Source organism: Varroa destructor, unplaced genomic scaffold (genome assembly GCF_002443255.2).
Source record: "Varroa destructor unplaced genomic scaffold, Vdes_3.0 BEIS01000001.1, whole genome shotgun sequence".
Lineage (NCBI taxonomy): Eukaryota > Metazoa > Arthropoda > Arachnida > Mesostigmata > Varroidae > Varroa > Varroa destructor.
Window position 1 is genome coordinate 34,270,842 of NW_019211454.1, and position 15,997 is coordinate 34,286,838.

General features: G+C 42.7%; 1 protein-coding gene across 7 annotated transcripts; it reads left to right on the forward strand.

Moving 5' to 3' along the window:
* The first annotated feature begins 5,232 nt into the window (after positions 1 to 5,232).
* Positions 5,233 to 15,816, forward strand: LOC111251283 (protein phosphatase 1G). 7 transcript variants are annotated; one of them, XM_022807734.2, is made up of 9 exons: positions 5,233 to 6,498; positions 6,865 to 7,089; positions 7,429 to 7,527; positions 8,130 to 8,375; positions 8,732 to 8,890; positions 9,293 to 9,409; positions 9,890 to 10,118; positions 10,407 to 10,783; positions 11,865 to 15,816. In XM_022807734.2, exons 4-9 carry the CDS (start codon positions 8,187 to 8,189, stop codon positions 12,675 to 12,677), a joined length of 1,884 nt encoding a protein of 627 aa, XP_022663469.1. In that variant the 5' UTR covers positions 5,233 to 6,498; positions 6,865 to 7,089; positions 7,429 to 7,527; positions 8,130 to 8,186; the 3' UTR covers positions 12,678 to 15,816. The 7 variants fall into 7 exon arrangements, with proteins under 7 accessions (XP_022663469.1, XP_086843936.1, XP_086843925.1 ...); XM_086987810.1 differs by having other exon boundaries at positions 5,233 to 6,321; XM_086987799.1 differs by having other exon boundaries at positions 5,233 to 7,089.
* Positions 15,817 to 15,997: the final 181 nt, after the last annotated feature.

Below are 15,997 nucleotides of genomic sequence, written 5' to 3' on the forward strand. Positions count from 1 at the left end.
GATCGAAACAAGCAGGAAAACAGTGTTTTCCGTACGGGGAATCGTCCAGTTTGTTCCCTCTTTGCAGCCACTTTCAGCTTGTTCAAACTCAAGGTAGCCCAGCCATGAAGTATGGATGCGCATCATTTGGTAAGATAAAAAACCTCGAACAAATAAATCGTGCAAAGGCCTCTTTCCTTAAAAGAGCACTGGAATTACACATAACAATTCGGAATTGTCTCGCGTACCTCCTGTCCAAATACTTGCGTACCTGCTTAAAGCTTCCAGTAATGGAAACCTTCAAAACCAGCTTTAGAAACTAGAGGCGGAGATCGATATGGAATGTTTTGCTTCGCTAGGGGTAAAGAGCAATAGGACGAGCCGGCCCTATTAGCCTGATGGTACATGTAAATGTTCCAGGTGCGGGGTAAATTGTGGTAGATATCATGCCTCTCGTTTCCCTGGTACCACCTTGAAAATACCTAGCAAATCTCGTAAATTGGTTTTATATTATGGAACAACACGTATAACGCAAGTGTTTCAAATGGCTTTATATAGTCTCTCTGACATTAAGATACTGTGCTGTTGACATGTACACGTGAACCTTTTGACTATTACCAGCTAAGGTGGATAAATGATATTCGACTGGTAAATGGAGCACTACGTCCTACATGCCTGAACCAAATGTTCTAAATATTAATCATCTGATTAGATTGATATACAAAAAAAAGTGTCGGCACATTTAGTATTAAGGTATTTTTCTATTTACTATATACCCATGGTTCCTATTGAGAGTGTAGCGCGTACGAAGCCGTTTGCTTGCGCGCAAACGTAACAAAAACCCTGACTATTTCTGTATAAGGCGCGCCTTTCTGTATGGCTATTTGTTACTAATGCATGCCAATGAATACAATATGCTCGTGTGTAGCATTACACAGAAGCACGTTGTTTCCATAGACATGGTCGTTGAGATGTTACAGTTCATGTATGTTGACATGCATGTAGGTGTACTTGCCTATGTAGCCTTACAGGACACACACAGCTTCCGGGAGACTACACCGAAAAAGGCAACATTACTCCATGTCTTTGAGCGTTACTTGTTACCAAAAACATCGTAGAACCAAGTAAAAATTGAATAGAAAATTGCCAAACAAGCTGAAGCATGGCTCAGCTGTAAACTTTTGACCATGTACCACGCGTGTAACAACGTTAGTCCCGATCGTGCAAAATTTGTAAATACCTTGCTGAAGTAGATTTGTTTTTCGTTGAAAGAAATAGCCCTTGCTCTGCCGATGATGCACTATGGCTGCTCAGAAGCGTGACAGGAAAAAGCACACAAGCTTAAAGCTAGACGAGTACACTTATTTGTTTCTACCTTCTGTGACACAAGCAATATGAAGAACTATGACCTTTGCAAATCCTAAAATCGAGTTAAGGATCCGTCATCGATTTGAAGAAAACGTCAATTGCTAAAAAAATTTACTGGCTTATTGCTCCGCCACGGAGCGAAGTATTAGCCAACGTTTTGCATAGCAATGCCAAGTCAGAATTGATTGGAAAAAAAAAACGCGAGGTTTAATAAGTGAACGAATGCCTGGCTGCATTCATGAATCCTGTAACAGTATTTGTTCGCAATACTTAATTTCTCAGCTTTATTACTACTAGGAACTGTAAAAGCTCCATCTACGTGGAGGGTTGCGCCTACCAAACTATTGCAGTTTGGTGGCTGTAATCACTTCGTATAACATCTTTCTAGATGTTATTACGAAGAACCACTTTGAAGAATCAGCTCATCGCACAGAAAACTATTAGTAGTGTATAGAGTCCTGGTGAAGCCAACTAATTTGGCATAAATGGCTGACTCTATTCTGGGTATCCATAAAAATGGCTATGCAGATAAAGGGACCGATGGATAAAGCAAGGATAAATACTATCACAAATGCCAACGAGGACACGTGTGTTAGTTACCTCGAACGCACGCACCTCATGACGACTGCGGAAACTACCAGACACTTGATATCAAAAGTCAATAAAAAAGATAGAGTTGCAGTGTCTTCAAGTACAAATGTTTGCATTCGAACTACCCCTCCCACTCAATATGGCAAACCCAAGGATTCGAACTCGAAAATGATGATTGCTTTTTTAAAGTCCACCAGCCAGAGAACCGTTACGGGCTATGCACCGAACGCGGCCCTACGAGCTACGAGGAGAAACGGCTTCTGCAAAAGCCTCTCGTTACCCATTGCGTTAGTAGTTTTCACAGCTGTTGATAGCCATTTGTAAAAAAGATGGCGTCTTCAATGCACTGTGAGGCTAGCAGAGGCAATTCGCTGCCGGTGCATCCGAATTATTCGAGTGCTCGTAGTGTTCAGAAGCTCGATAGACGATGTGAAACGTCTGTATACACGCAGCACTAGCTCACTAGGGTTAGTCTACAGATGACAATGACGTTTAGTGGACCGATTATGAGTTCCGATAGCATTTGCTAAGCTTGTACATATAAATTTCAGGCACGTTCTTGTTTGCCTCTAGAAGAATGTGCTTTAGGTGTTAGTCCGCATGACGCAGCTGACACAAGCGGACCTTTTTCGTCCTCACCGAGTACTAGTAGACTCCGAGCTCACTCGAAAGGTTTTACAAAGAAATTTAAAGGAAGCGAGAGTTTCACTTTTCTTTCTTATCGCCTTTTGTCCCCCTTTTTGATCGCCTGCTAAAGGAGGTTGTCGCTCCCGCTCACCTTTACACCCAGAGCAAACTTGCCTTGCTCACATGCATACAACGATCAGCTCAAAATACAAAGTCTGCTTTCTTTTTTTCACTAAAGAAGATATCGCTTTCTTCAAAGCAAGTAACTTGCAAAGGGAGGCGCCGGAGGGACGCGGTAAGCGGGCTCTTATAGATAAAACTCGCGCTGAGCAGATAGCGGCCCGCGAAGCTTTGATAAATTTTAATGAGCGTGTTTGCGCTCTATCTTCAGAGTATACCATCGCTCCCGTGACAGAAGAGTCTATAAAGCAGAGGGAGGTTAGGCATTCGCTAGTTCCATCAGGCAAAGTAGACCTGCCGTATCCAACTGGTACTTCTATAGTCAGTCAGGATTCACTTGAAGACTTCGCTAAAAGCCTGTGGTTATTTCTGTCAGCCGTCGTGAGTAACTTCGGCGTTCTAACGCCAACTTATCTTTAAGTGCCTCATTCCAACAAGCTTTAATCTAAACGACCGAGTAACTATTCTTGCCTAAATATGCAATATAATTCATAATTATGAGGTACTAGGGAACGTTCACATCGTAGTGAGGGTGGAAGAAAGTTGATTCAAGAGAAAATCGATAGGTCATCGCCCTATATAGGTCGAATGCGGCTGAAGAAGACAGCCAACCAGAACACTGCTGTTTATTACTGACGTCCAAAACGCAATGACAAATAGGCTACGCCACGAGGAATGGAGCCAAAGTCAATTCCTCAAAACAATATGAAATATTGCCTTTTAATGTTGAATCTTAAAGATGTCTCCAACCTAGACGAACGAGATTCTATTTTGAATGATTTCTGCTATGATAACTGTGAGGCAATGTCTTTAATGTCCGAAAAAGAGGAAATCACTTCAAGGGCAGCGCTCCAGATATCAAAATGGGCACTACGCCTTTTCTATCTCGATTAAGATACGTCGCTCGAGAGCGACCACCGCGTCTTTTTTTATGGCACTGATCGGTTAACAGGTCTAGAAGAGCTTTGGAGAAGAACTTTGCCAACAAAACTTCGAGGAATTACAAAAAACAGTAAATGACTAATTAAGTACTCAATCGGGCACATTCCCAAAGATGATCAAATTAGCGCATCTGACCAAGAAGCTAACATAATTCCTTTTTCGTCGAGCCATAAGAGTGCAGACGGCGGCGTATAGTATGCACATTAGCTGAACCATCCAGCAGCAGCAGTCAGAGCAGCAGGTCGGAAAAATTAAAGGACTAAGTCACTCGGACCAAACTGGCTGCCAGGCCGCCCATTCAACCCTTTAGTAACTTGCGAGCCTTACTTGGAAGCTATTTAGCCAAGGCGATCTTCTCCGGCCCCGGGGTGGCATACCTTGAAGCATTTTTCATATGGCTTTATAGGAATAGCACCTGCGATAACCATTTTCGAGTAGCCTAAGCCGGCACGGACCGCGCGCGTTACCTACAGATATGTATGCGATAAGCTATAGAGGCTGAACTCTAGTACACATGAGTTCTATAGTATTCCAGGCCAGCTATATGCGCATTATATTTTTAAGAGTTTCTACGGTTCGACGTTGGATCAGACACGTCCCCAGTCTGAAGAGCGAACTACCGAAAACACTCTCTCATGTTACACTATAGTCAAGTTCTAGAGATTTTACAAGGCCAACAACGTAACGGTGAGCCTAGTTAGCCAGCACGACGCGAATTTCCAATGACAATAAGAATAATAATCTAATTAGCAATATCCGATTTTTAATGTACCAAGAGTAAGATAATAATACAAACAACTATAAAAAACAATTACTATTGCGCGCCCCGAACCGAAATATTTGCAACTAACGCAAAAATATTCATTTATTGGCGGAACAACAATGGCTTGGAATCTCAGCACAATCGAATTCGTCTTCCGGCTCACTAGCGCCGAAGGAGTGCCAGTCATAGCTCTGCGCTGATTGAGATGTTCGCATCGCGCAATGTCTCCATTCGATTTTGTTTCTGCTATATACGATCATGACACAAGGCACCAATTCATCCATCCACGCTATACTCCTTGGCGCGCCAGCCGCATTCTTCTGGCGGCCGAGACCCACACTCGAGGCATTAGCCGCGAAAGTTTCCACCTTCTCCCCCCATCTCCGTCGCCCTCCTGTTTGCACCACCACCCTTTCTGATTTCGCGACCAGTGCTACCTGAACAATCGGAGATATCCGAGCAAGTAATGCTCTAATGAAAAGACAGACAGCTGTCTCATTTGCGATCGCTTTCGCCGTCGTCTTCTTCGAGTCGAGATTTCTGCACGGCCAACAAAGGTAAGTTGCTATCCGCACACACACACACACACACACACTACCCGCATATAGTGAGAAAGAGCTAGGGAGGGAGGGAGGGAGGGAGGAAGAGAGACAGTGAACACACGGCACCTGAAGTAGTCGTAAGGAAACAGAGTGGCCGTCCCACACTCTCGCAGCTCAGCGACAGACAAACACAGCTCACCACCACCACCACCACCACCACCATCACAATAACAACAATAACGCGCACGAACGCATGCTGCTGCTGCTCGCTACCGCTGTGTAGCAGTGAGCTGGTGTATGTGTTCTTTCTTTCTGTCTGTGCGTCCATCCGTCCGTCCGTCCGTCCGTCCGTCCGTCTGTGTGTGTGTGTGTCTGTCTGTCTGTCTGTCTGTCTGGCTGTTGGTCGGTTGGTCGGTCGGTCGGGCTGTCGGTCGGTCGATCTACACGCTTTCCTGCCGGACTGCTTGTCTGGCCGCCAGCGTTCCTTTCACTCGACTTCAACTATACTAGCACCTACGGTGGCTACGCTATTCTGTCGCTGGTAGCAACGTAACGTTAGGACCTCTAGTGAGAGCAGTGCTTGAATTAAGTAAGCGAAATCACCGTTATCAACAATTCATCAAAAAACAGCAACAAATCATCTCCTCAAATTTTCGCTGCGGTTGGCTGAGGTGACGTCGCCTTGTAGATCCGTGACACTGCAAGACTTACAAGTGCTAGCTTCTAATGGAACTGCTTCCAAAGCACTTAACGATCTAAACGGCCGCTTTCACCCACTCAGCGGCCGAGTGCTCGGTGTCGGTCGCGGTCCGGTCCGCCACCGCGTTCGTACGCTCTGAGAACGCGATTAACTAGCGTTTCGCTGCACCCCTTTTGCTAGATTCGGCCAGGTCGACACGGTTGATTCGGCGACGGCGGCAGCGGCGGCGACGGCGGCGGCGGCGGCCGGGAACTGATTCATTTCGCGCTGCAGACGGAATCGTTAGACATTCGTGCAAGGTAAAAAAGGCGTTCGACAAGAGGACCGATGCAACGCTGTGAGCAGTTCGCTTCGTATGGTAGCCTCCCCTGCGTGTACCGCCGAGTTTTGGACCATTACAGCCGGCTGCTAGCGGACCACCACACGATTATTTCCAAGTATGCCGCTGCAGCAGCAGACTAAGTGCGGTTCTTAAGTGCAGACTAAATGAGTTGTGATTGAATAGGGTGTTCAATCGTTGTGTATATTGGGTGCTTCGCCGATGCTAGTGGCCACTAGTAATAATAACAACTATCCTCGTCGCCACCATCGTCGGTCTCGGAGCTTTGGCATCAGCTGTGTTGTCTGAGGTGATTCTACACGAGAACAGTTAATGAAAGTGATGTTATTTAGCTAATATACTCCCTGTCAGCTGTCTCGCCATTACTACAAATTTAGTTTAACGGGCTATCGTCGTTGTGAGTGTGCGTTTTCTGTTCACAATTGTTCGTTGTCACTGACGATTACGAGACGAGTACGTGTTATCGGTACGTGGAATATGGCGTGATGCAAAGTTTGGCGTGAAGAAAGATTTCGTTTGTCTAGACAGCTGCAACAGCAGCAGCAGCAGCAGCAGCAGCAGCAACGTGCATCGATAAGCAGCACGATAAAGATTGACTTATTAGCATCCTCTTAACATTTTGGCGACACCAACAGTTATTATAGTGTTGCGCCACATATCCTATCCTAATACCTATGTATGGCTACTTTAACGATGTACCCGTATTTGTTTTTATGACTGTTGTTGAACAACAACAACAGCAGCAACAGCAACAACAACTGAGATCGCATTGGCCACTAAGGCATGTATCCTCTAGTTGAACGCTCTGTTTTGTTGTTGTTTTTATCGAAAGGCTTCGCCTCTCTGCACACGTTTCTACTCTGGAGAACTGTGGAGTCGTTATCTTGAAAGCAGCCTGCGTGTCACTGGCAGTATTCCTACAGAGCACTTTTCTCACTTTTCCGCGTTGTCGTCGCTAAAAGTCACAGTGTGCGCGATGTTTACACGTGTTCTATAACTGAGTCGTTTACCATCTAATCAACCGTCAGCGATATTAAGAACGCGTTTGAAATGAAATGTATGTAACTTTTATCGCCGCTTCGCTTTCGCCAGTCACCAGTTCTCGACAGCAACAAACGGACTAATGCTTGCCACTTAAACGTTTACAGAATTGATTTTATCTGACGAGAGGGTCATAACCGTTTTTGACATTTCGATGTAGTGAAGATGGATGTTTGTGCTAGTGTTAGAATGATTGCCCAGCGAGATCTTCTTGAGCTGATCCATTGTATATGTACTGCTTGATCAATGTCTTCTTCCGGCCTATATGGCGTGGAAAATAAATTTCAGGGTAGAAATGTATTTTTCACGCTAGATCTAAAAATCATTTTCTCTTTTATCGATTTACTTATATTAGCGTACCTATTCCAAGTACAGGGAACAATTCACCCGAAAAATCGGAGAGTTCTAGAATCTGTCGTGGACGACGCTGTGTACAAATTGCGGTTTCGGCAAGGTAATATTTCTACGTTGTTATTCTTTATAATTAAGCATTGTGTTATCTAAGAATTGTACGGACGCTCGGGAGAAGTGTTTTAGGGTATTTTTGTCATAAATTCAGATGAAACATCAATGCGGCCTATGTTCACATGGCACGGTGTCCGAGTGTGGTCGCATTGTCTTACCATTTCCGCAGCGTCTTTGTTTATCGACCTCTTCTAGATGTAACGGTTCTATTATAATACACGCATATTACGTATGAGAATGTTCCATTATCGGCTTAACTAGAACTGTAGAAATATATTGGTAAGATAAAAGGCCATCTTGTAGAGAGTGTTCAGAAACTGAAAATGAAGTCTGTAAATTTACCATCCAATAGATTGCTCTGTTGCAATCATCTACGGGCTTGAGAAAAACATGAGAATTCTATCGGACACGAGCTCGAATGCAGCTTTCAATTTATAGATTAAAATGTAAACTTTATTTAACCCCATGGATGTGGGGCTTACACAGTGTTTTTTAAATTCAGCCGCGTGTCTAGTTTCACAAAGTAGTCCTAATGACCCAAATATAATGTAATATACATGTTGCTTTTTTTCTTATGGTGTGCATTTTCAGCTAACGCTAGCATCGTTTCATCTAAAATAAAGGCTGTCTGAATTGGAATTTAGCAAAATGGGCGCCTATTTGTCTAGGCCAATTTTTGAGCCTGATACGGTATGTGGCTCAGGTCATGGGATGGCATTTGGAGCCTCATCAGTTCAAGGATGGAGAGTGACACAGGAAGACGCTCACAACTGTATCCTGGATTTTGATAAAGATTGTTCACTTTTTGCAGTCTATGATGGACATGGTGGTAGCGAGGTAAATATTATCTATGCACTTCTAGTTATCTTCACAGCTAAAAACGTTTATTTTTTGTATTGTTACGTTCAGCTTACCGGCTTAATGGCTTTTGACGCCTTCAGCTTTCAGCAAGCAGCTTCACTTGCATTATTCATGTTGCACTAACGCATTTTAGCTATGTGCTTCTTTTTTTTATCGAAGTGTTTTTGATTTCCGAAAAAAAAAAGTAGTGCACAAGCCAGGTCTAGTGGCCCACATGCTCTCAACAGGGTTAGGTAAAATGCAGAGTGCAGTAACACAATGCCGAAAGAGATCTCCGAAACTGAAGCTCGGTCTTTAGCACAAATAGATATGCTTCTAATGGTGCTTCACAGGTATCTAAATACTGCTCACTAAACCTGCCGAACTTCATCAAAAGCCTAAGTTCGTACCAAGCTGGAGACTGCAAAGAAGCACTGATCGATGCGTTCGTCAAGTTCGATCAGACCCTCACAAAACCTGAGGTGGTCGAAGTGCTTAAACAGCTAGCACAGGTTGGTCTAATGAGATTGAGTACGTCAGATACCAATTAGCCTGTTCGTTGATGCTATGGACAATTTTTTGGGGCTATTTTTTCTATTTTATTTTCTTGACAAAAATGGTCAGTTTGCTTTTGTGACCAAACTTTTGTGGCCAAACTCTAGACTCGAGGAATGAATCAAAGTTTTGCATCAGATATTGAAGCAGATTTTTTTTTACCATCTATCTGTTGAGCTACCTACTCGGAATTAGAATATGGCCATCAACAAGATTTCTGGAACATAGCCTTTATTATTATGCTCTGTAACCTCCGCACTATTTTCCTATTAAAAACATCATGTTTACATAGTTACTACTAGAGAAAACGTGTTATCCAAACAATGGTAATTTGTAATATTTCATTTCTAACGTTTCAGAATATGAGCGACAGTGACGCCAGCATGGAAACGGACGAAGATGAAAGAGTTATTTTGGCTCGCGAAGCAGCGATGCCTCTAGAAGATTTAATGCGCTCCTATAAAGCACACGGCAAGGTATATGATACATTTTTGTATATCTTAAAATCTCAAGTATCGTCTTTTTTATTGTCTGAAATAAAGGAGAGTTGATACTGTGTTGAAAGTAGTTCATGCTACAAGATTTGCATGTTTTCGTTTTTTATATATGCTATATAACATTATGGTTGGTTTTGCCGATTATCTTCCAAGAGCTAATATCGGTACGGGTATTTTTTTGGCTTGTGGACATTATTTTGGACATCAAAGGCGCTACCTATCGTTTTCTTTTCAGTCACAGAGTTTATTTTGCTGGGTAAAGTCTAGTCATGCTGGATTCTTATAGCGTTTCTGGTAAACGTCGGACAAACTGTAAACATCGGTGACGCTTCCTACATTAAGGTATAAATACCTCTCTTTATATAGGCGTCGTGATTACGACTAGTAGTAGAGATGTTATTTTGCTTCTCATATCACGCGTTTTTCTACAGCTCCATAATTGCCGATTCTTTTCAACAGGAAAAAGATACTGCTAAAAAAAATGAAACTTCATCAGAAACGAATAATGGTACACCCTATGAAGAAAAAAAAAATCAAAACGATTCGCAAGACCAAGCGGAGACCGAACTCAGTTCTGCAAGGAGCCAGGAAGTTCATTTCAAGGAAGAGAACGTAAACAATACTGCAGGAGCTTCCAACAACGAAGGATTTTCTTCAGAAGAAACCAATGGGGTCACATACGAGCATGGTATGTTTATCAATGAAATCTTATCAGTATAGACCTAGAACATTTACCTCCTAGAACATATGCATCGCATATTATTTTGCACAACAAAACCTTACTTTTGGCCCGAAATACAATCTTCGTTTTTGTTATGGATTGTTTTTTTCTTACGTTATATGCATTAAATCCCAACTGGAGCTTAAGTTTTTACTACATGTTATAGTTCAGATGTTACGGCACGACTCACAGAATAATGCGTTATCTTTAAGAACATAATAGATACTCGTCTCCGTTCGTGATTTGTTCTCTTAGGTGAGAGATCGTCCTTAGAAATCGAGAAAGACACTTCAGCGGCTGGTTCAGCAGATGTTGGTGCCGGTGAAGGAGGAACAGGGAGCTGCTCTTCAGGATCTGCATTTTCAGCGGCAAGTTCCTCTGCTGGACCTCTTACTGGACGTGCGGCTCAACGGCGTGCAACGCAGCGGATCAAGGACCGACTGAACGAGGCGGGTGAGAACGACGACGACGACGATGATGATGACGACGACGAGGACGACGACGACGACGACGATGATGATGATGATGACGATGATGATAACGATGATGATGAAGACGAGGATGAAGAAAACGAGGATCAGGACGAGCTGGGACAAGGAGACGATGATGACGAGGACGAGCCTGATAGCGAGGTAGGTCTCGGTAGGTAAGAAAGAGAGTAGAGCATAAACTACAAATTAATCAATAATTGTCAGTCTCCCATGAATACGGAAAGTATGTATAATTCTTAGGTTTATATCTTATATATGTTGGTGAAGAAAATATGTCCCTACCGTATGGCCGATACGCTCTACCTTCCAGTAACGTAACGCTGCTCTCTCTAGACGTTCCCGTTTGACACTTTGTGAGCTTGTCCGGCGCATTTCGAAGTCGACTAACGAATAGCACTACTACTGGCATTCGACCCGACCGAGGGTCCATCAGTCTCACGCGCCTGAACCTTCCATCGCCCTGAAGTTGCGGTCTATGTAGTAGAAGGACTGCATTTTTGTGATGCTTTAGCACAAGCCAGTAAACCTTGCAGTTGCGTATGAATTAATATGATCTAGTTCGTATCCCGGAAAATAGATCAGTCAACGAGCGGTTTCGTCTATGTCAGCATGGCCTGTGACAAGTTAGAAATACTAAGAACTGCTACTACCCGAAAATACTTTGGCTGATTTTGGCAGACCTGGGCCTGATCCCTTCAGCTCATTCAGCAATTTGGGAGGTCTTTCCGTCTCTTCTTTACGCGCGAAAGAACAGCTTAGAGGACCCAGGTTCCTCCTTCTCCTAAAGAAGAACAGTTATTGATTCTTAAAGCGATCCTATGTAGCCACCTCTATGCGCACGAATCGAACAAGACTCGGATCGTCTTTCTATAGGTACTGTTGCACTTTCAGAATCAAGCGGTCGACTACCCGCAGTTCATACCTAGGCGTTTACTCTTCAACTCACGTTTTCGGCCAAGCCTCGTCGAACACCAAATCCGGCTATAAACCCCAATCGTCTAGGCAACACCCCTACCGGTTTAAGTTTACTAACCCTTGGAAATCTAGCATTATATATATATATATATATATATATATATATATATATATATATATATGCAATCATGTGCACATTGGCACGAAATGATTTACCCTCTTAAAAAGTTCTCCCATTCAGAGCCATTAAAGGAAGGACAACGTTTACCACTCTCTCATTTATTCTTTTATTGTTTTGTTATTTCAGGAGAATGACAGCGAAGACGACCTCGGAAACGACGACGACGATAACGAAGTTGAGACGTTTGATAGCGATGTGCCTGGCAGCGGCTCGGGTAGCACAGCAGTGGTGGCCCTCATTAGGGGCGACGTCCTTACCGTAGCGAACGCTGGCGACTCTCGGGCTGTCCTATGCCGAGACGGCAAAGCTATCGACCTCAGTGTGGACCACAAGCCTGAGGACGCACCCGAACGAGCTAGAATCGAGCGCGCTGGCGGCAAAGTGACCCCTGACGGCCGTGTTAATGGCGGCCTTAATCTGTCCCGTGCGATCGGTGATCACGTCTATAAACAGAATGACGATCTGACACTACAGGAGCAGATGATCTCGCCACTACCCGATGTTCAAACCATCTTGCTCGATCGAGCGAAGGATGACTTCCTTGTGTTAGCCTGTGACGGCATTTGGAATTGTATGACATCGCAGGAGGTTTGCGACTTTGTGTCAGCGTGTATCCGAAATTGTGACAACGTTGGTCAAATCTGCGAGCAGCTATTTCGTAAATGCATCGCGCCAGATACAAGTGGTGACGGGACTGGCTGTGACAATATGACATGCATTATCGTGCGGCTAAATACTGAAGCACTGCAGGACGATGACAAACCAGCCATTGTACCACAAAATGAGGAGGCGACAGAGGCTGCGCGCTGTAATGGCGCGGGCGAAACCGGCAGCAGTAGCAAGCGGCCAGCAAACGATTCTTCCTATACAGAGGGCAAAACACAAGAAGATAACGAGCATGTTGAACAGGCCAATAAACGGCAACGTGTCTCTTCATGATCTCGCCATAAGCATCGTAATCTGACTACTATGACTTTGACGACATGCTTTATGGCGGCATGTGTACTGATGTTATGGTAGTACGCGTACATTACGGTTTTCAAATATATATATATAAACATATATATATATAAACATATATATATAATCAGTAATAGCGCTTTATTTGAAAAAAAGAGACAAAAATATAGGTGAACAGGTAGACGGCTACGTAGGCCGGCGATGCCCGACGCTGAGCTAGCTAAAGTGAAATGCTAGTTGAAATTGACTTGGTTGTTACATACGAAGCAGATCGAAATATCTACAACTCGAGAAGTAACGGGGAATAATAAAGTACTAAGCGAGCCAACATCTAAAAAAAAAACAGTAAAAAAACTCTGAACAAGGAAACCTACAAACAAAGTGTTTGCTACTGAGCAGGGACGGTAGCCAAATAGATACATTCTCATCTTAATTGGACCCCGCCAGAATTCTTTATATATATATATATGTATATATATATATATATATGATAAGTTTGCACGGAACGCGAGACTACTGCTGTTTTGATTTGAGTTTCGTTTGTGGGTTATTTAGAACCCCGTTTAAAACTCTGATCGTTTATTAATTGCAGTACCCTTGATTACTTTTTACGATCATTTGAAATAAACAGCGCTAGAGTTACTGCACAACGTTGTCTCGCCGACGGCACGTCGCAGAGAATTGAGCAGGTTTCATAGTATTCCATTATGGGCAGTCAGAGACGTTATTACAATACAGAAATCTCTAGAAAACGCAATAAGCCTTGATCGGGACATAAAGTACGCTCGGTGGAGCATGCAAAATATTAGCGCATAGCAAATATTGTTGAACTGCTAGCCAGAGCCGCAACAGTAAACCTAGCAAATCTATTGATATACACAGACAAATCGTAGCCTTTTTTGATCATCAGCGGAATGAATGAAGTTCGACTGGGTTAAGCCCAAATTGGTCAATATGCACCGTATAGTTGCAATGACGAAGACAACGACGATGATGACGGCGACATAAATAGATGAACATGGAAAAAGATGTGCGAAGGGGGATTGATACAGCAAGTAAATAAAGATGGCGAAGACGTGTAGCTGCGTGCATGTATGAGAGAAAGACAAAGAGGCATAGAACGAAGCAGAATAACATTGTAACTATCGGCCACAAAGATGGTTGAATCCTTGCCGAAAAGATGCTGATGACGGATAGCGCTTGTGAGATGGTCCTAGTTTTTGCGGACGAATGTAAGGCGAGAATAGGGAAACAGGTCCAAAAAAGCGGCAAGTAAATCTTCCATGGTCGGCAGCATATTTTTCAAGCCGGAAATCAGTCCGCAGACTGCTTTCTGCTGCTGCCGTACCCGCAGACGCCTCTAGCGTTTAGTTCATGTTAGTTTCGGTGGTCGAAAGTACCGACGAGCGGGCGAGTCGAGCTGATTGTGTGTGCAGTATATGATTGTGTAGATTAAAGTTACCTCGGGATGAACACAGACGTAGATACGAAGGGGAGAAGATGTCAGGACAAAACGCGGCGAACAATGAAACCAGGTAGAAGTAATTTGGAGAAAAAATGCGATCATTACGGACAATGTGTTGTAGAAAGCAAATATAAATTAACCAATATGAGAACAAGACAAGAAACATTTAGTAGAATCAAAGAAGCGAAAGCATAATGTTATAACGCCGACAATGATTATGAATGCGAGAGAATTATACACTGATCGAGAATATATATATATATGCATATATATATATATATATATATATATATATATGCATATATATATATATATATGTGTGTGTGTGTGTGTGTGTGTGTGTGTGTGTGTGTGTGTGTGTGTGTGTCGCTATAATAGCGAGTGGTAATGTCTTTGAAATAAAGTATGTGCAAAGAACTAAGAGACCTGCAAAACGAAAAAAAAATGAATTAATATCATAAAGAGTAATGCTATTATAGAAGCCATTATTTTATTAACTGAATGCGCACGGCACCAAGTTTCAGAAGAAAAAAACAAGGCTTTCAGGTTGCTGTAAAACTAGCAGCAAAGCGTTGTCGTTGTCCTACCCCAGTATATAGTTTGTGTTAAATTGTCGTTTAATAATCCGTTTCCTTTTCAGATACATGCTATCTCGGTTTGAAACGCTTAGAAAAGCTTTATGCTTAGTATCTTAATGCAAAACAAGAATTAAGTTAGCTACACCTTGCCTTATTCTCCGTATACGTCTTTACCTAAAGCTTGAAAATCACTCGAACACAACCAGGAAAAAGATAATATCGGCTGTTAGCAGCGTTGGAAATGGTTCAAGTTGTATGGCGTAGAGAAATTTACACCCATGCGTCCTAGATCGTCAGAAAACTCTTCGCACGCACACACGTGTTTATGCTAAGGCATACGCGCCTTGCATTTTTTGAAGGATGTTCGCATTTATGGCAATATAGTTGAATATCACTAATTACCAATCAAAGCTTATCAAATCTTTCCTCCATTTTGTTTCTTGATAAATTTCAACATACTTGGAAACATTCAACTACGTACGTTTAACACAGTTTACGAAGTTTAGAAATAAATATCATGTCTCAGTAATGTTTATAAAGGAGGAATTGCAGATGAGAAGGTACAAACTAACGCTGAAAGGACGTAGTAATTTCAGTTTATATCTCCGTTAATTTTGAGCACAGTAAACATCCTTGGAGAAGCGACGAGTGAGGTTCAACCCTTCCAGCACCAACGCCCACGACAAACAGCGGGTTTATTTTCTACTGGCCGTTGAACAATCTTTTTTTGAACAACGCCCTTGTTAGAATAATGCTTTTTCGTGTGCGGTGCTCTAACAACTGATGTACCTTGGAAGTGTTAGAAGTCGCCAAATGCCAAACTATCTGTGATACTTAGCGAAAACAACGGGCCCCGACATACTAGTTCGGAGCTCTTGATATAATGGCTGAGGTGAAAATCTTGAGCAGTTTAGGGTTTCGATTAATTATGGATCTTTCTCTTTGTGACATTTTCTAACGATGGCGCTGGTAAAGCTAGGTAAGTAGCTGCGATACTGAGTTAGCAAGCCAACTTTTTTTTTTAATTTAATTCTAATAAACAAGCGTCGAGATTCTCCTCGTTGTTCAAATTTAAGATGCTGCTTTTTTGTCCAATAATGAGTCGATCTGAATGACGTCAAGTAGGATATTTCAGTATCCATTGTAAAATTACCTCTACTCAACTGTAGCACCCAGCGATTAATGTGTGATTTCGTCCTATCCATTTGAAAAAACTCTTTATTTGGCAGAGTTTTTTCAAATGGAGTTTTTTTTGC